A 20,284-nucleotide genomic window follows, 5' to 3' on the forward strand; every position below is an offset into this window, starting at 1 on the left:
CCAGGAGGACGCAGAAGTCATCAGGAAAGACATCAAATTGCAATTAGGACTTGATGAGGACCTTGAAAGATGGATGGGGTTCAGGGTAGCAAAAAGGGGAAAGAGTGATTCCAGGTCGGGGAGACGCCTTAAGTAGAAAGGCAGAGGTAGAGACATGCACGAGCTGGTCTCAGAGCAGCATAGAGAGACATTAAGTGCTATTCTCACGAAAAATGTAATTTTCCAGTTAGATTGAGGCCTCTGACACCTTGACAATGCCACTTTTCCAGAGGCCTTTGGAACAGAGACAACTTGGCAGATTCTATTAAGGTTGTCACAGTACTTTTGGAATTCTTTTTTTCCCGCCTAGAAAGCTGCATAATGTAAAGTAAATGACCTCTCCCAGTGCCATTGCAGAAAAAATATAGCTTTGATTTTTTTTTTATTAAACTGTATTTGAAAACATCCATGTTTTGGAATTCAGTAACCTGGATCAGAACTTGAATTGTGGTTTCTGAAAAGTTGTTTTTGCTTAAGTTTCAAATAATTGAGTGAAATGGAAATGCAATTAGATTTCATCTGACATGAGACACTCCATTGTAAATATTTCATTACTATGAAGTGAATTATCATAGAAGATATAAGGATGGTTTCTAGTACCTGAATTCATTCACTCATTCCACAAGAGCTGACTTGGTTCTAGTATGTGCCAGGAATCCCTGTGGGACCAGGGGATGTGGCAGAGAATAAGAAGGGCAGAATCTCCACAAGGTAAGCATTAAAACTAATAAATGAATTCAGCAAAGGGTACAAGGTCAACAGATAAAAATCAGTAGAGTTTTTATACATCAGCAATGTGAAAGAGGAAAAGGAAATATTACCTTATACAGTAGCATCTAAAAGAATAAAATACCTAGGAATAAATTTAACCAGGAAGGTAAAAGACTCATATACAGAAAACTATAAAACATTGCCAAAACAAATCAAAGATGACCTAAATAAATAGAAAGACATTCCATGTTCGTTGATTGGAAGGCTTAATATAGTTAAGATGCCAATACTACCCAAAGCAATCTATAAAGTCAATGTATTCCCATCAAAATTCCAATAGCCTTCTTGACAGAAATGGAAAAGCCAATCCTCAAATTTATATGGAAGGGCAAGGGACCCTGTCATAGATTGAATTGTGTCCCCCCAAAATATCTGTCAATTTGGCTATGCTATGATTCCCAGTATTGTGTGATTGTCCACCATTTTGTCATCTGATGTGATTTCCCAATGTGTTGTAAATCCTATCACTCTGATGTTAATGAGATGGATTAGTGGCAGTTATATTGATGAGATCTACAAGATTAGATAGTGTCTTAAGCCAATCTCTTTTGAGATATAAAAGAGAGAAGTGAGCGGAGAGAATAGGGGACCTCATACCAACAAGAAAGCATCGCTAGGAGCAGAGCACGTACTTTGGATCCCAGTTTTCTGTGCTCAGAAGTTCCTAGAACAAGAGGAAGATTGATGACAAGGACCTTCCTCCAGAACCGACAGAGAGAGAAAGCCTTCCACTGAAGCTGACACCCTGAATTTGGACTTGTAGCCTACAGACTGTGAGAGAATAAATTTCTCTTTGTTAAAGCCATCCACTTGTGGTATTTCTGTTACAGCAGCACTAGATGACTAAGATAGACCTGGAATAGCTAAATCAATGCCAAAGAATAAAAATAAAGTAGGAGGGCTCACACTTCCTGACATTAGAACGTACTATAAAGGTACAGTAATTAAAACACGCTAGTACTGGTATAGTAACAGACACATAAACCAATGGAATGGAATTGAGATCCCAGAAATAAAACCATACATCCATGGTGCTAAATACATCAAATGGGGAAGGAAGAGTCTCTTCAATAAATGGTTCTGGGAAAATTAGATATCCACATGCAGAAGAATGGATCAGGATCCAACCCTTACACTGTAGACAAAAGCCAGTTCAAAATGGATCAAGGACATTGATCTGAAATCTAAAACCATAAAATTCATAGAAGAAAATGTAGAAACGAAGCTGTGGGATCTAGGTTTTTGTGAGAGATTATCTGATACGACAACAACGTATAAGCAGCAAAAAGCAAAATAAATAAATGAGACCTCATAAAAATTAAATATTTTCATGGAAAGACTTTATTAAAAAAGTGTAAAGACAGCCTACAGAATGGGAGAAAATTTTTGGGAACCATATATCAGATAAAGATCTAATATCCAAAATTTATAAAATACTTCTACAACTCAACAACAAAAAGAAAAACAATCCAATTTAAAAAAAAAGTGGGCGAAGGACTTGTACAGACATTTTACCAAGGAAGATATTCAGATGACCAACAGGCACATGAAAATATGCTCTAAGTCATTAGCCATTAAAAAAAAAAAAAGTCATTAGCCATTAGGGAGAGGCAAATCAAAACCACAATGTGATACTAGCTCACACCCATTTGAAGAATGACAATGATAAAGAAAAATGGAAAATATTAGGTGTTGGAGAGGTTGTGGAGAAACAGGAATGCTCATCCATTGCTAGTACTTTGCACACAGAGGTTGCCTTAAGGGCTTTCTCTGGATCCCAAGCAACCACCAGAATACCAGGATGAGAATTTCACCCAGTGGCACCAACCACTCCATGAGTGTTATGTCCATTTACCCGATCAAGTCGTGCAATAGTGAAAGCCATTTTAATTACTCATAGACAACAGACAGCATACAATAGGAATAATCCTTGATGAACAGTTCTCCCCGGCTCAAAAGCTGTCTGAATGGAGATGGGAAACTTCCAAGCATGTTCCCTCACTTTGCACCTTTGGTGAAGGACCCCCAAGGAGCTTTCCCTACCTGGTATTATACTCCAGGGGTTGCACGTTTCACTGCACAGAACACAATGTGAATTTTCCTACCTGAGCACCCAAAGAGAGGGGTGGTCCGACATGTGGGCACCAGCCCAGAACTGTATCTCTTTAATCCTGCTGTTTATTTAAACAAATCATTAGGCTTCAGAGGGGGAGGTGCAGTGGTTTGTTCCAAAGTGCAAAGATGCTGGGGGTGGGGGGTAACTATAGCTGTTCAGGCCATACAAAGAATTGCCTCCTCTCAGTGAGATAGTAAATTGGTACAGCCATTGTGGAAAACAGTTTGGTGGATCCTCAAAAAGTTGAACATAGAACTACTATACAACCCAGCAATTCTACTCTTAGACATATACCCAAAAGACCTGAAAGCAGTGATGGGAACAGACATATGAACACCAATGTTCATTGCAGCACTATTCACAATAGCCAAAAGGTCCAGCAACTGATTAATGGATAAACAAAATGTGGTATATACACACAATGGAATACTACTCAGCCATAAAGAGGAATGACTTCCTGCTGTGTGCCACAGCATGGATGAACCTTGAAAAAATTATGCTGAGTGAAATAAGTCAGACACAAAATAACAAATACTGTATGATATCACTTATCTGAAATAAGCAATTATATAGAAACCTCAAGTAATTAGTGGGAGGGAGGGGGAAAGTGAGGGATTTTGCTTAGAATGCATTGAATGTATATTAATGGTAGTGGGATAATTTAGAAAAAGATACCAAGAATGGTTGCACAACTTGAAGAATGTAATCAATGTCACTGAAGTGTGCAAACAGAAATTGATGAAATATTGTATGTATACTGCTATAATAAAAAATATTTTTAAAAGGGAGCAGAGTTGCTTCTCTCAAGGAACTGCAGTCTAATAGTTTGCTACCTCAGCTTGTGCCAGAGGAACATCCTACTGCGTTTTTCTGAGCAAGGATAGTTCTGATCCCTATTCTCAGTCCCACAGAAAATAGGTTCAGCCCAGGCAGTGTTTCGCCATTCTCAGGTAACAGTGGTGAGTGCCCAAAGTAGGTGGTCTCTTGTTTAGCAGGGCAGAGGCTTGGCTTACCAGCAAGTGGTATGACCTTGGGAGAATGCCATAACCTCCTTCACCACCACCCTTAACACTATATTACAGAGGCACTGGTAACTCTCCAGAACCTCTCAACCCAAGGCCACTTTATTGAGTCATTTACTTTGAAAGCACTAGAAATGGCATTCTAGAAATCAGTTTTTAAATGACTTATTTCTTATCTTTTAATTTAATTTCAGATTTCTTCTGAGCAAGTTCAGATCAGCAACCAAAGGAGAAATCATGACTACAAAAACTGAAAGTGGGCAGAGCTACAGCTTGGACTTAGAGAGCCAAAACTTTTGGAGTTTAAAGTCAGTTCCCAGTTCAGACAGGTAAATGATACACAAATTGGGCAATGGTATGGCCTGAGGATAAGTTTGTTGTATTTCCATCTAAACAGAAGTGTCTGCGAATTAATTACCACTTGGAGAACTCCGAACACAGAATGTGAAAAGCCGGGAAGATATTTTTTAGTTGAAATGGAAAGCACTTACTGTACTTCTGAAATTATAGCTATTGGAATCATCTGTGTCACCTGCAGGGATGAGACATATTTATGTTTTGGTACTCAGTTCTGCAGCTCAGATGAAGATGTACAGGGAAAGTAAATTCTTTTCATTGTTTTTTTTTAACCTTGTTCTGTTTAAGATTCTGAAAAAGAAATCTCCAAGTGTCACGTACATGCCTTGCAGCTCTTAAAAAATTACTACTAATTTCATTGTCTGAATTACCTCAGAGAATTTTCCATAAATTGCACTTCCTTCTAGTCCCACCTCCTGTGACTCTGTAGTGTGGTCAAGTGAGGCTCTCCTATGCTCTGCACATAAATAAGACCTTGTCAAGTTAGGAGAAATAGAAAGAATAGCCAAGAGCATAGTCATCTCACATCAAGGTTGATTTTCTTTAGCCTGTTGGGGCATAAGCCAAGGCTTATTTTCATTATTTGGATATTATTGAAGTCACAGGAAAACAAAAAGATCTACCCTAATGTTTCACTGATTTGTCCAAAAACTAACCCCCTTTGTTTGGAGCTGCAATATTTCCGAAAAGACAGGTAGTTAAAAGTGGCAGACTTTCCCCTTAGGTTCTGTAAGTGGAATTGCATTCTTCCCTGTAATCCACTTTAGCATATGGATCAGGAAATTCCCCTAGAGGAAACAGTCATCTGTCTATTTATTTCTTTTTATGGTGACTCTCCATAGCTGTTTCATTTTCTCCATAGCATCCTTGCACATAAATGTTACTTGATGTAAAACTACACAGAAAAATAAATATATATAAAGAAACATAAAATAAATCATTATCTACAATGAAAAGATCACCACTGTATTCAGTATTTCCCAAATTTTTAAGAATGCAGATGTTTTTCCTTTATAGGTTAAAAAAAAATTAAACCTTGGTTGCTATTGTCCTTGGAATAATTTCCTTCGACTTCCCTTGGGGTAGCCTCATGCCATGTTCCACAAAATCTTTATATATAAATCTCATTTTTGTTCTCGATTGTTAACCTCATGACTCTGAGATATTGATGGAAATTATTTAGATTATAAACAGCCAGTCCAGTGTTGCTGTTTTGTTCAGCCTCTTGGGAACTCTATGGTTTATGCTTCAGGGCTAGCTTATGAGAGGAACAATATATATCAAAAGAGGACAGATGGAATTCCTTTTTATAAAAACAAAAAGGCCCCTGACCTAACAAAGTTGTGTTGTGCCATTTAAAACTAAATTTTCTCAGCAAGAATAAAGAGCATGCTCCCCAGTATCAAGGTACTTATTCCATTCTTCCAGAATCTACCTACCTAGGTTTACTCCTTGTATTTTATCCACTGCTGGGTGTAAATAACCATAAAGTTATATGTGTATTTCACCAAATACTGGTGCACTGACCCAGGGCTTTCTTGTTCTTGTTGTAAACTAGAAGTAAGTCTCTAAGCAGACATTATCTTTTAAATTATAAATACCCAAAATGGTTTTCAGATAATCGGACTATAGTTGCCAGGGGCACGTGGGTTTAAGTGTGTCAAGAAAAATGTTTTCCCATCACATCGAGAGAGAGAGTGCACATGCTCAGGGGATCAGTAGAGCAAAATGACCCTTTCCTAGAACGTGCATTTATCGCAATAATGACTCATTAATGGAGTGCCACAGTGAGATGAATTGCATTATCCCAAAATCATTCCAAAGAAAGTTAGAGCAGGAGGTGACCCATTTTTCTTAACTCCTGTGACCTAAAGAGATTGAAAGATCTCAGTCTCTTTGGTCTATTACCTGACTCAGCTTAGCAATTAATTCCTCCTTGCTCTCCACAACACATAATGTTTCCTCATGGTTTATTAGTCTTTTTCAGAGCAGCTAGGCTTGGGCATTCTTTTTCTTTTTAAGTCATATTATTTCCCACAGAGTGGAAATGCAATTTTATCAGATGTCTGGCTGACTTTATTTCTTTTCAGTAGTTTCAAAGGAGGGAAAGGTATGAATGTGTTAGAGAAGACCCAGCGGCCTCTCAGACGAGCGTGTCCAATGGCTACTCTCTGGTTGCTAGGGACATTACACATGAGGCAAAGGGATTTTTTTCAAAAGAATGTAAATGTAAATTATAGTTAATTAGCAGGATGGTACTCAAGACAGTGATTCCTAACTCCTTTTAAGTTGTTATAAGTAGTTGCTTTGGTATGATTTGTGAGATCTCCATCTTAGGCCATGCTCGCTTGGCAACAGACCCTCAGACAAGGACTCACAGGCAAGTAATTTATTAAGGAAGTGATTCCAGGAGAAACCAGTAAAAGGGTAGGAAAGAAAGGAAAAGAAGCTTAACAAGGCTGCTATATTTGAGGTCTCAGACTCAGTCTGATCCTGCAGGAGGCTCAGGAGCATAAATTATATCTCAGTGTTTTTTTTTTCCATTTCAGGGACCTGGACCATTGTACTCCTATAAACCCATTGTCGTTGAGTCAATTCCGACTCATAGCAACCCTATAGGACAGAGTACAACTGCCCCATAGGGTTTCCAGGGGTAGCTGGTAGATTCCAATGGCTAACCTTTTGGTTAGCAGCCAATCTCTTAACAACTGTGCCACCAGGGCTTCTTTGCACTCCTATAATGGTCAGTAATTGACTATTGATGCCCCTGGAATAGGGTTTCCAGATTTAGCAAATAAAAATACAGGATGTCCAGGTAAACTTGGGTTTCATATAAACAACATTTTATTTTATTTTTTTAGTATAATTATGTCTCATGCAATATTTGGGACATGCTTACACTAAAAAATTATTGTTTGTCTTAAATTCAAATTTAACTGGGAGTTTTGTGTTTTATCTAGTAACTCTACGCTGTGCTCAGGGTGGGGACATAAACTCCTGGGCATTTCTAGACCTCAGTCCAGTGCTAAAAGGAGCCCTGGTGGTACAATGGTTAAGCACTCTGCTGCCAACCAAAAAGGTTGGTAGTTCGGGCCCATCTAGCAGCTCCAAAGGAGAAAGACCTTATGATCTGCCCAGTAAAGACTACAGCCAAGAAAACCCTACGGCGCAGTTCTACTCTGTTACATGGGAGTTGCTATGAGTTGAAATCAATTCTATAGCACCTAACAACAGTAACAGCTCTAGTACTAGAGGGCAAACCTCTGAAGGTCAAAGATTTAAGCCATTAGCACAAAAGCCCTCAGAAGATAGGGTGGGGCATACAGAGCATGGTAAAAGTGATCCAAGAATATCTGAGTGGGGGTACCAAAATGTTCCCTAAAAAACATAAAGGAAAAGTAAAACTTTGAACTTAAAAATTCACTCTGTTCAGTAAAAATGGATGAAGGGGCCCAGGACAGGAACCATTCCCGAAGCCAACTCTTCAGACATGGATTGGTCTGGACAATGGGTTGGAGAGGGATGCTGGGAGGAGTGAGCTTCTTGGATCAGGTGGACACTTGAGACTATGTTGGCATCTCCTGCCTGGAGGGGAGATAAGAGGGTGGAGGGGGTTAGAAACTGGCGAAATGGACACGAAAAGAGAAAGTGGAGGGTGAGAGCGGGCTGTCTCATTAGGGGGAGAGCAATTGGGAGTGTGTAGCAAGGTGTATATGGGTTTTTGTGTGAGAGACTTACTTGATTTGTAAACTTTCACTTAAAGCACAATAAAAATTATTTTTAAAAATGATAAAATTTTTATCATGCTATTGGAGAATATGGCAAACATTTTACTGTGGAACCTTGTTCTCATAACCATCTAGTTTCTCCTCACTCTCATCCCTCCACCACACACACAGGCACACACACCAGTTCCATCCAATTATTTTTAACTGCTGTCCAGTAGGCCTGGGGCTAATTGTCACAGTCTCCCTTAACTTCACGAGCTGCTTTGGCTGGCTCTCAACCAAAAGCAAAGACCTCCACCAGTCAGACCAGCCCTTACTGAGCTCTCATTCTCATTCCAAGTAACACTCTCCTCTCTTTCTACATGAAACGTGGCATTGCTGATACCTTCATGACTAAAAAACTTCCTTCTTTCCTCATATCCATTATTTGGACAGACTGAGTTTATTAAACCCATTCTATCATTAAATGATTACATCCTTTTTTCATCCGAAATAAAATTATTTTCCCGTCCTGAGTGTAATTTCCGTTGATATTTTTACCATTAAGATGCCAATTAAGCAGTATCCTCTAACTAGTAATTTGACAGGAATGGACTACCCAATAAACAAGGTGTGCACAGGCTTACTTGTGCTTCCTTACTAATCTGTAGTGCACAATTTCACCCATTTTTCACATTAAGGTGGTGAAACCCATGCGAAATTGTGCACTACAGATTAGTAAGTAAACACAATTAAGCCCATGGTACCGTGCTTACTGTAAACCCCTGTGTACCTTGCTTACTGGTTAATCCACCCCTGAATTTGAATATAACAAGTAGGAGGTGTTCTGTTTCTGAGTCAGGACCACATCCATAAAGTCAACACTGGTTTCTTCTGTGTATTGGATAAAATGCTATATAACTAGTTGCTAATGCACTTAGCAAACTCCTTACCAGGTGGAAAAATTGTTCAAATTTATAGCATATCACTAAAAGTTTATAAATTTCATTCCATAATACTAGCAAGGTGGATTGACACAGTGGCTGCAACAATGGTCTCAAGCATAACAACAATTGTGAGGATGGCACAGGACAGGGCAGTGTTTTGTTCTGTTGTACATAGGGTGGTTATGAGTCAGAACCAACTTGATGGCATCTAACAACAACAACAACAGCTGTGATGGTCCTGTGTCTCAAAAGGATAAAAGCTGTAAGGATTGTCCTCAGAAGCAAAATTACTTTCACCTCTTCCCTGTACCTTTGTTTAATTTGGCTGGTGCTGCCAATTTCTCTTTCTTCTTATTTAAAACCAATTTGGGTGAACTCAGCTACTTGGTAACAGCAAGGGGTGGGCAAGGAAAGCTGTCACAAACGCTAATAGCATAAAGCAATTCACAAAGCCACAGCATCCTGAGAAGAGTGAATCTTACTTCCCTGAAGTAACAGGCACATAATAGAGCACGTGAGGAAACATGGATTCACTGGAATATCTAATTTACTTGGCCTGTGACCATACTGATGGGAGATACACAAGGTCTGGAGTTGCCAAGAAACTCTTGAACTGGAAACTTGTATTTGTGAATCGAAATCGTCCCTTTGTAACCTCATCCTTTGCCCATCATATACAGCTATCTTGATTTGGTTTCCCCCAAAAGGAAACCCTGAAATAAAAATTTCAGAGCAAGTGATTTGTTTACGATCTTGTCTTGGGAAACACAGATAGTGGAGTAGAGAAGTGAGCCAAGGAAGGGAAGGAAGCTGATAAGGGTGTGTTATTAAGCCAGTTACCACTGTGGACAACCAGAGCTCAGTCTCACTGGGCAACTCTAGGAAGTGGTGTAGAGTACACATCAGAGTTATCCAACCAAGAGATGTGGAATCTGGGGCTATTTATACATCAACTCCGTGTTCATCATTGGTTGAGGGCTGCTTTTAGGGTACTAACTCTAGCACTTCCAGTTTACTCTGTGCACCAGAGCTCCATGCTCCTGTGATCAGAAAAAGCCTTCAAGCAGAGAGTTGTGAGTGTTTCCAGTAAGCAGGATTCTGCAGGCAGAGCTGAGTGCTGAGAGGAAATGGGCAGGGCACTGACTCCCAAGCTTTGCTTACTCCTGCTACAAAGGTGGAGTTTGTCAGACCACCAGTTACTCAACCCCCAACTTTTGTTTATTTTATGTGCATGTGGCTTTCCTCATTAAAACGTCGATAATGTGAGGAGATCTGGCGGCTCAGTAGTTCAGGCAGATCCTTGACACTACACTTGTTTGAACTACAGCTGGATTCTTGATTTGATTCATTCTTGAGATCAAATTATTATAAATCTCTGAAGCCTCTTCCTTGCTATTTTGTCTGTTTCTCTGGTTGTTTTCCCTAAATTCAGTGCCTTAGCATGTTCTATTTCTATGAATAAAATCTAACACATTTCCCTCCTCCAATATAATAAATTTCTTTTTTACTCATTGTCACCCAACATGTATTATGTAACATGTTACATTTTGAGGGAGCCCTGGTGGCACAATGGTTAAGCACCAGGCTGCTAACCAAAAGGCCAGTGGTTTGAACCCACCAGCAGCTCCGTGGGTGAAAAGACCTGGTGATCTGCTCCCATATAGTTTACAGCCTAGGAAACCCTATGGGGCAGTTCTACTCTGTCATATCAGATCACTAGGCATCAGAATTGACTCGACAGCACTTAACAATAAGATATAATAGCCTTTCTTCTATAAATCATTGAAGAGTAGAGATATATGACTTGCTCACTGCAAAGGTTAAGGTTGTGTATCCGCTGGGCAGGGCCATGATTCTCAGTGCTTTGGCAGTCATATGATATTGTGATCACCTCCATGATGGGATTGGATGTGAGTAGCCAGTCAGTTGAAAGAGAGTTTCCTTGGGCATGTGGCCTGCATCAAATATAAGTGGACATTCTGGCAAGGCTCATGGGCTTTTTGCTCACACTGGATCCTGCAGCTGGCTCCTGTCCATCTGACCTCTGGTTCTTGGGACTTGAGCTAGCAGCTTACCTGAGGCCTTGCCTACCAATCTTGAGATTCATCCATGTTCGCAGCCTGTGAGTGAGAGTCCTGCTCTCTGACCTGCTGATCTTGGGTCTGCCAGCCCCTGTGGCTATCCAAATCAGGAGAAGCCTCTATCCTGACCCATGGACTTGGGACATTCCAGCCTCTGCAACCGTGTAAGCCCTTTCTTTGATAGATTATAGGTATACACTTTACTGGTTTTGCTTCTCTAGAGAACCCAGCCTAAGACATTTGGTACCAAGAGTGGTTCTAGAGAAACAAAATTGTAAGGATGAGTTTTCTAAATTGGTTCTCAAGTCTGGTTAGTCTTAAAGATGTTGACTCTGCTTCCAGTAGTAAAGAGGGCACTGCTAATCCATGGTGTGAGGTAGCAATAGAAATACGCAAAATGTCACCACCAATAGATCAGGTGTTGGTGAAAGGTGAGACTGTGGGTGATTGCATGTGTGATACCTTTCTACAATTTCGTCGTAATGAGAAGTATAAGGAAGCTGGTTGATTGGTCCTACTTTCACTAGACAAACTGGTGAAAAAAAGAGATGCACCCAGGGCTTCGGAGTCAAAGCTCAAGTGCTGCATAAGCAACCTCAAAGTTTCCGGTCCTGCTTTGAAAGAAAGCCTTATTTCTTGTAGTAACAGAGCTGATGTTGCTGAAAAACAAACCCAGAATCTTATCGTAAGAGTGGCTGAATTACAATGCCAACTCAATTGCCAACCTCAAGAGATGTCTGAAGTTAAAGTGAAGGCATTGGTTGGGAAGAAATGGGATCCTGAAACTTGGGATGGGAACAAATGGGCAGATAATCAGGAAGCTGGAGACACTGAGCCCCTAAATTCCGTTGAATCACTCTTGCCAACAGAGCCAGCCCTCTCACTTCCATCTGAGGAGATTACTCCGTGTTTGTCTCCTTAGTAAAACCATTAGCCTCTCCACGCCCATCTAATGAGATTAACTCAGCTGCCCTAAAGAGCCCTTGTCTGAGTCATTGCCTGGGGCATCACCTGAGGCAGATGGTTTACAAGACATTGCTCAATGTTTTCAAAGCACTTCACCACTACCAATTTTGGCTTCTAGACCTATAACTAGACTTAAGTCCCAGTGAGCCCCAAAAGGTGAAGTATAAAGTGTAACCCAGGAGGAGGTACGCTACACTCCAAAAGAATTGCTTGACTTTTCTAATAGGTACAAGCAGAAACCTAGGGAATATGTGTGGGAATGGCTATTAAATGTGTGGGATAATGGTACAAGGAACATAAAGATGTATTAGCCTGAGTTTATTGATATTGGCCCCCTAAGCACAGATTCTTCATTCACTGTTTCAACTTGAGAAGTTAGGAAAGGATCTAATAGTTTATTTGGTTGGGTCACTGAAGCATGGATTACTCAGTGGCCTACACTAAATCAAGTTGAAGTACCAGACCTGCCTTGGTATACTGTAGGAGAAGATATCCAAAGGCTTGTGGAAATTGGCATGCTAGAGTGAATTTATCAGGTTAGACCCACAGACCCACACATGGAGTGCCCAGAGAACATACCTTTTACCACAATTGTGAGGAACAAATTTGTAAAGGGATTCCCAGCATCCTTGAAGACTGCCGTAATAGCTATTTTATGTAAGTCAGATTTGACAGTGGGAACTGCCCTAACTGAATTAAGATGCCTAACTACAATGGGGCTGATTGGACCCATGGTATAGAGGCCAAGTGGTGGCACTCAATCGACAAAGACAAAGTTGGCATGGTTACAGTAATGGACGGTGGAGTCAAAGCAGTAATCAGAATAGTCTGACTTGCATGGACTTATGACATTGGCTACTTAGTCATGGTGTGCCTAGGAGTGAAACAGGTAGGAAATCTACTAAATATTTACTTGATCTGTACAAGTGGATGAATTCTAGGTCAAGTGAGTAGCAGTCTAACTGGGATCTCCAGAATAGAGAGTCATGGTCCCTCAATCAATTCCCAGACTTGAGTGAGTTTAAAGACCCACAACCCCTTGAATGAAGGTGATGATGGGTGCCTTTGAGGAAGGACTCCAATACACTGTCAGAATTTATACTGTTTATCTTTCTCCCAGCCTTCCCCAAAGGGATCTATGGCCTTTTACGAGAGTGACTGTCGATTGAGGAAAAGGAAATAATCAGGCTTTTCGGGGATTACTGGATACTGTCTCTGAACTGATACTAATCCCAGGAGACCCAAAATGTCACTGTGGCCCACCAGCCAGAGTGGGAGCATATGGAGGTCAGGTTATTAAAGGAGTCTTCGCTCATGACTGTCTCACAGTACACCCAGTGGGTTCCTTAACCCATCCTGAAGTGATTTCCCAGTTTCAGAATGCATAATTGGGATAGATATACTCAGCAACTGGCAAAACCCCCACATTTGGATCCCTGACAAATGGAGTAAGGGCTATTATGGTAGGAAAAGCCAAGTGGAAGCCGTTAGAACTGCCCCTACCTAGGAAAATAATAAACCAAAAGCAATACTGCATCCCTGGAGGGATTGCAGAGATTATTACCACCATCAAGGACTAGAAACACTGGTGGCGTGGTGGTTCAGAGCAAAGGCTGCTAACCAAAAGGTTGGCAGTTTGAATCTACCAGGTGCTCCTTGGAAACTCTATGGGGCAGTTCTGCTCTGTCCTATGGGTCACTATGCGTCAGAATCAACTTGAAGGCAATGGGTTTGTTTTCTGTTTTTTGGTTCAAGGACTTGAAGGATGCAAGTGTGTTGATTCCCACCATATCCCCATTCAATTTACCTATTTTGGCCTGTACAAAAAACAGGTGGATCTTAGAGAATGACAATGAATTATTGAAAACTTAACCAGGTGGTGACTCCAATTGCAGCTGCTGTTCCAGATTTAGTTTCATTGCTTGAGCAAATTAATACATTTCCTGGTACCTGGTATGCAGCTATTGATTTGGCTAATGCCTTTTTCTTCATACCTGTTTCAAAGGACCATCAGAAGCAGTTTGCCTTCAGCTGGCAAGGCCAGCAATATACCTTCAGTTGCCTACCTCAGAGGTGCATCAGCTCTCCAGCCCTATGTCATAATTTATTCTGCAGGGACCTTGATCACCTTTCCCTTCCACAAGATGTCACACTGGTCCATTATATCAATGACATTATGCTAATTGGACATAATAAGGAGGAGGTGTCAATGACTCTGGACTTATTGTTAAAACATTTACATGCTAGAGGGTGCAAAATTAATCCCACAAAAATTCAGGTGCCTTCCACCTCAGTGAAATTTCTAGGGGGCCCAGTGGTGTGGGGAATGTCAAGATATTCCTCCTAAAGTAAACGATAAGTTATTGCATCTGGCTCCTCCCACAACTAAAAAGGAGGCACAACACCTAGTGGGCCTCTTTGGATTTTGGAGCAACATACTCCTCATTTGGGTGTGCTACTCTGGCCTATATCAAGTGACTCAAAAAGCTGAGTGGGATCCAGAACAAGAGAAGGCTCTTCAACAGGTTCAGGCTCCCATGCAAGCCACTCTGCCCCTTGGGCCATATGATCTAGCTGATCCAATGATGCCTGAAGTGTCAGTGGCAGACAGAGATGCTGTTTGGAGTCTTTGGCAGGCCCCTACTGGTGAATCACAGTGCAGACCCTTAGGATTTTGGAGCAAAGCCCTGCCATCCTCTGCAGATAACGACTGTACTTTTGAGAAACAGCTTTTGGCTTGTTACTGAGCCTTAGTAGAGACAACTCTTAACCATGGGCCGCCAAGTCCCCAGGCCATAGTGAACTGGGTAATATCTGACCCCCAGAGTCATAAAGTTGGACGTGCACAGCACCACTCCATCATTAAATGGAAGTGGTATATAAGAAATCGGGCCTGAGCAGGACCTGAAGGCACAAGTAAGTTGCATGAGGAAGTGGCCCAAATGCCCATGGTCTTCACTCCTGTCACATTACCTTCCATCTCTCAGTCTGCACCTGTGCCCTCATGGGGAGTTCCTTATGATCAGTTGACTGAAGAAGAGAAAACTCATGCCTGGTTTACAGATGGTTCTGCGCGATATGCAGGCACCACTCGCAAGTGGACAGCCGCAGGACTACAACCCCTTTCTGGGGCCTCCCTGAAGGACATTGGTGAAGGGAAATCCTCCCAATGGGCAGAAATTCAAGCAGTGCACCTGGTTGTTCAATTTGCTTGGAAGCAGAAATGGCCAGATGTGCGATTGTATACTGATTCATGGGCTGTGGCCAGTGGTTTGGCTGGATGGTCAGGGACTTGGAAGGAACATGATTGGAAAATTGGAGGCAAGGAGGTGTGGGGAAGAGGTATGTGGATAGACTTCTCTGAATGGGCCAAATAAATGAAGATATTTATGTCCCATGTGAATTCTCACCAAAGGGAGACCTTAGCAGAGGAGAATTTTAACTATCAAGTGGATAGGATGATGCATTCTGTGGAAACCAGTTATCCTCTTTCCCCAGCTACTCATATCATTGCTCAATGGGATTATGAACAAAGTGGCCAAGGTGGCAGGGATGGAGGTTATCCATGGGTTCAGCAAAATGGGCTTCCACTCACCAAGGCCAGCTTGGCTACAGCCACTGCTGAGTGCCCAATCTGCCAGCTGCAGAGACCAATACTGAGTCCCTGATATGGCACCATCCCTCCAGGTAACCAGCCAGCAACCTGTTGGCAAGTTGATTACATTGGACGACTTCCATCATGGAAAGGGCAGCGTTTTGTTCTTATTGGGATGGACACTTTGGTTATGGATTTGCCTTCTTTGCACACAATGCTTCTGCCAAAACTACCATCCATGGACTTATAGAATGCCTTATCCCCATCATAGTATCCCACACAGCATTGTCTTGAATCAAGGGACTTACTTCACAGCAACTGAAATGTGGCAATGGCCCCATGCTCATGGAATTCACTGATCGTCTTACCATGTTCCCCATCATCCTGAAGCAGCTGGTTAGACAGAACAATGAAATGGCCTCCTAAAGACATAATTATGGTGCCAGCTAGGTGGCAACACATTGCAGGGTTGGGGCAATGTTCTCCAGGAGGTTTTATATGCTCTAAACCAGCATCCAATATATGTTACTGTTTCTCCCATAGCAAGGATTCATGGGTCCAGGAATCAAGGAGTGGAAATGGGAGTGGTACCACTCACTACTACCCCTAGTGACTCACAAGATTTTTGCTTCCTGTCCCCGTGACCTTATGCCCTGTGGATCTAAAGCTCTTAGTTCCAAAGGAAGGAATGCTCCCACCTGGAGACACAAAACTAATTTCAATGAACTGGAAGCTAAGAATGCCACCTGGCCACTTTGGGCTCCTTATGCCTCTGGATCAACAGGCAAAGAAAGGAGTTACCATACTCCCGATTACCAAGAGAAAATCAGATTGATATTACATAATGGAGGTAAAGAAGAGTATGTCTGGAATGTAGAAGATCCCTTAGAGCGTCTCTTAGTACTGCCATGGCTTGTGATTAAAGTCCATGGAAAACTGCAGCAACCCAATTCCTACATGACTGCTAATGGCCCAGACCCTTACAGGAATGAAGGTTTTGGTCACCTCACCAAGCAAAGAACCACGACCGACCGGCTGAGGTATCTGCTGAGGGAAAAGGAAATACAGAATGAGTGGTGGAAGAAGGTAGTTCTAAATACCAGTTACAACCACGTGACCAGTTGCAGAAACTGTAATTTTTATGAGTATTTCTGCTTTGTATGTGTACATCCAATATTTTTCTTCATTTATAAAATATAAGATGTAAACAGTGCTAAAGCATTTTCAGTTGCGTGTTCACTGTATCATGTTAGGTGCAAGTATGACTTATCATTATCTTTATTCAGAGATTGTATATGGTTTAAGGAGATGTATACAGGTACCAAGTTGACAAGGGGTGGACTGTGATGGTTAGGTTGTGTGTCAGCTTGCATGGGGCATGATTCTCAGTGGTTTGGCAGTTATATGATGCTGTGATCACCTCTATGATGGAATCTGATATGCGTAGCCAGTCAGTTTAAAATGAGTTTCCTTGGGTGTGTGGCCTGTATTGAATATAAGTGGACATTCTGGCAAGGCTCATGGGTTTTTTGCTCACACTGGATCCTGCAGCTTTCTCCTGTTCATCTGACCTCTGGTTCTTGGGACTTGAGCTAGCAGCTTACCTGAGGTCTTGCCTGGCAATCTTGGGATTCACTGATCTTTGCAGCCTCAGAGTAAGAGCTCTGCTCTCTGACCTGCTGATCTTGGGTTCACCAGCCCCTGTGGCTACGTGAAACAGAAGCCTCTATCCTGACTCATGGACTTGGGACTTTCCAGCCTCTACAACCGTGTGAGCCATTTCCTTGATAGAAATCTCTCTCTCTCTCTCTATATATATATATATTTATACACTTTACTGGTTTTGCTTCTCTAGAGAACCCAGCCTAAGTCACTCACATATGCATTTTATTTATACAAAGAAATTCAACACACGTTTATGGCAACATTATTGACCTAGTTACCCATTATTCATTGCTCTTGAGTTGATTCCAACTCACGGTAACTCCATATGTTACAGAATAGAACCGCTCCATAGGGTTTTCTTGGCTGTAGTCTTTACAAAAGCAGATCGCCAGGACTTCCTTCCAAAGTGCCACCAGATGAGTTTGAACTGCCAACTTTTAGGTTAGAAGTTGAGTGTAAATCATTCGTGCCACCCAGATACGTAATGACATATGCCAACTGGTAAATGTGGAAGTTCTTAGACATCCCTTCATGAACTTCCAGATTAGCGGAGAAAACTGGAATAAGTAAACAATAACAAAACAACAGGGTAAGCTATGGGTTAGCAAAGACAGACATATAAGCTTCCAGAGGATTCAGAGAAACTTTATGGAGATGATCTCTGAGCAGCTTTCAAGGAATGAGGAGGAATTAACCAGGTGAAGAAAGGTCAAGAGCATTCTCAACTGAGGGAGATCATTCCAGACAGAGGACATAGAAAGTGTAAGGAAAAGAGGCATAAAGCAACCTTATGTGTGAGGGAAAACAGAAGTGTGGTTTACAATAGATTAGATGGAGAGATAAATTGGATCAGGATATTGGTGGCTTTGGATACCTTGGTAACTTTTTTCTTATAAGCATCATAACATGCACATAGAATAAGAGTTTAGCAAATCTGAACTACTAACTACTACTCGTTCCATTTAGTCACTGAAAGCTAAGTTCTGCTAAATGTTTGCTTCATTTTATGTCTGTAGGGGAAGACAGTTGACTTTCTTCTTGGCCCTGAATTCTAGTTGACCCAAGATTTTTCATGACTGCTGCCTCTCTCCTCCAACTTGCTTCCAGCCATTGTTTAGAAATAAGACATTGAATCCATGTTTTATTGTGTTGTAAAAGACCAAATCTTGTCATACTGATAGTTCTTAACATCTCCTTCTTCCCTCATGGTGACTGTCTCCTCGATTTTAGAGGGAGTCATTTTAAAGAAAAAAAGACCTTTAAGGAAAACATTTTAAAACCACTAAGCAAATCAGCTTTCATTTTATTAAATCAAGTTATAAACGTTCTTTAAAAAATTAATGCTGATATGATTCGTTCAACAAAATCTCATCGAGCACCTGTAATCTCTAGTCAAGGCTCGTTATTTGCCATAGCTATGTCCTATAAAGTTGCCAGGAACGTTGAATTAGCAAATACGGAATCATTTCTTTTAGGCAAAACACAGGGTTAGGTTTCTGTGAGCCTCTGGTCACAATGTTGTTATCAACCATTCAGTACAAAGCCCTGTTTTATGTGTACTTCTGTTTAAAGACACCTTGTTTAATGTGTATTGATTCATTAACATTGCACTCATTGCCAATAGCAGTATAACTCATGCCTAAACAAAGCTTATCTAACACACATTTTCTCCATAAGGCACATTGCAGCCTTCCTGTGCTTAGGAACACTAGACAGCACTTTACCACTATGCTTGGGGGCCATGTTAAACAGAAAAATCACCAGCAAAAAGCTTGAAAATGTGGTAACGTGACAGTAAATAGAACTCAAAAAGGACATCTGTTTCAGTATGAGAGCTGAAACAATGCAGAGCATCACCTTGTTTGACCTAAGCTGAGAATGTGTATGTCGGGCAATTGAAAATTTTTGCCTCTCTGAGAATGTCTGTAAATGACCACAAAAGTGCCATGAGTATTGATTTTGAGGTTACAAATAAATTCTACCAAGTAGATAAATTTGCAAATATGGAACCCACGAATGATGAGGATTGACTATATCTTTGTCCTGTCTCTAAAAAAGAAAAGGAAAAATCTGTGTAAGTTACAGAAAGCCAGTGGCTTCATAGGAAACAGCAGTTAGAGAAGTTGCCTGGTGAATCTCCACTTCTTCCTCACCTCTGTGCTTCCCTAATTCAGTAATCAAGAGCTCTTATGATGGTTCACCTGAGTCTTAACATAACACACACACTCCTACCCAATACCTGAAATTCATTCCTTTGGGATGTGTTGGCCTCTCCAAAAAGTTCGGTTTTTAAATGGAAACACCTGTATTTGTATGGGTGTCTGTGCGCACGCACGTGGGCATAGGCACATACGTGTAACACAGGGATCGACAAACTTTTTCTGTAAAGGTGCCAAACCAAAAAAACCAAACCGTTGCCTTTGAGTCGATTCTAACTCATAGTGACCCTACAGGACAGAATAGAACTGCCCCATAGGGTTTCCAAGGCTGTAATCTTTATGGAAGCAGACTGCCACATCTTTCTCCCTTTATGGAAGCAGACTGCCACATCTTTCTCCTACGGAGCAGCTGGTCGGTTTGAACTGCTGACTTTTCAGTTAGCAGCCAAGCACTTAACCACTGCACCACCAGGGCTCCTTTACAAATGTACCAAAAAAAAAAATCCCACTGCCATCAAGTTGATTTCAACTCATAGTGACCCTACAGGACAGAATAGAACTGCCCCATAGGGTTTCCAAGGCTGTAATCTTTATGGAAGCAGATTGCCACATCTTTCTCCTGTGGAGCAGCTGGTGAGTTCAAACTGCCAACCTTTCGGTGAGCAACCAAACTGTTTAACCACTGCACCAACTAGTCAACTCTGCTGTTGGAACATTTCTTGGCACTTAAATTTGAATTTCATATAATTTTCACATGTCATAAAATATTATCCTTCTTTGTTTTTTTTTCCCACCATTTAAAAATGTAAAAACCACTCTTAGCGCATGGGACATACAAAAAATAGGTGTTGGGTCTAAT

The 20,284-nt window shown here is 41.2% G+C and overlaps 1 protein-coding gene across 2 annotated transcripts in view; it reads left to right on the top strand.

Annotated features, from left to right (window-relative positions):
- Positions 1-20,284, top strand: part of SYTL5 (synaptotagmin like 5) — a 284,046-nt gene that overhangs the window by 66,782 nt on the left and 196,980 nt on the right. For both annotated transcript variants that reach the window (XM_064278136.1, XM_064278137.1), the window contains exon 5: positions 4,143-4,277. In XM_064278136.1, the coding sequence (XP_064134206.1) occupies positions 4,143-4,277 (135 nt within the window). The remainder of the gene's footprint in view (positions 1-4,142; positions 4,278-20,284) is intronic.

This window comes from Loxodonta africana, chromosome X (assembly GCF_030014295.1).
Source record: "Loxodonta africana isolate mLoxAfr1 chromosome X, mLoxAfr1.hap2, whole genome shotgun sequence".
Taxonomy (NCBI): domain Eukaryota; kingdom Metazoa; phylum Chordata; class Mammalia; order Proboscidea; family Elephantidae; genus Loxodonta; species Loxodonta africana.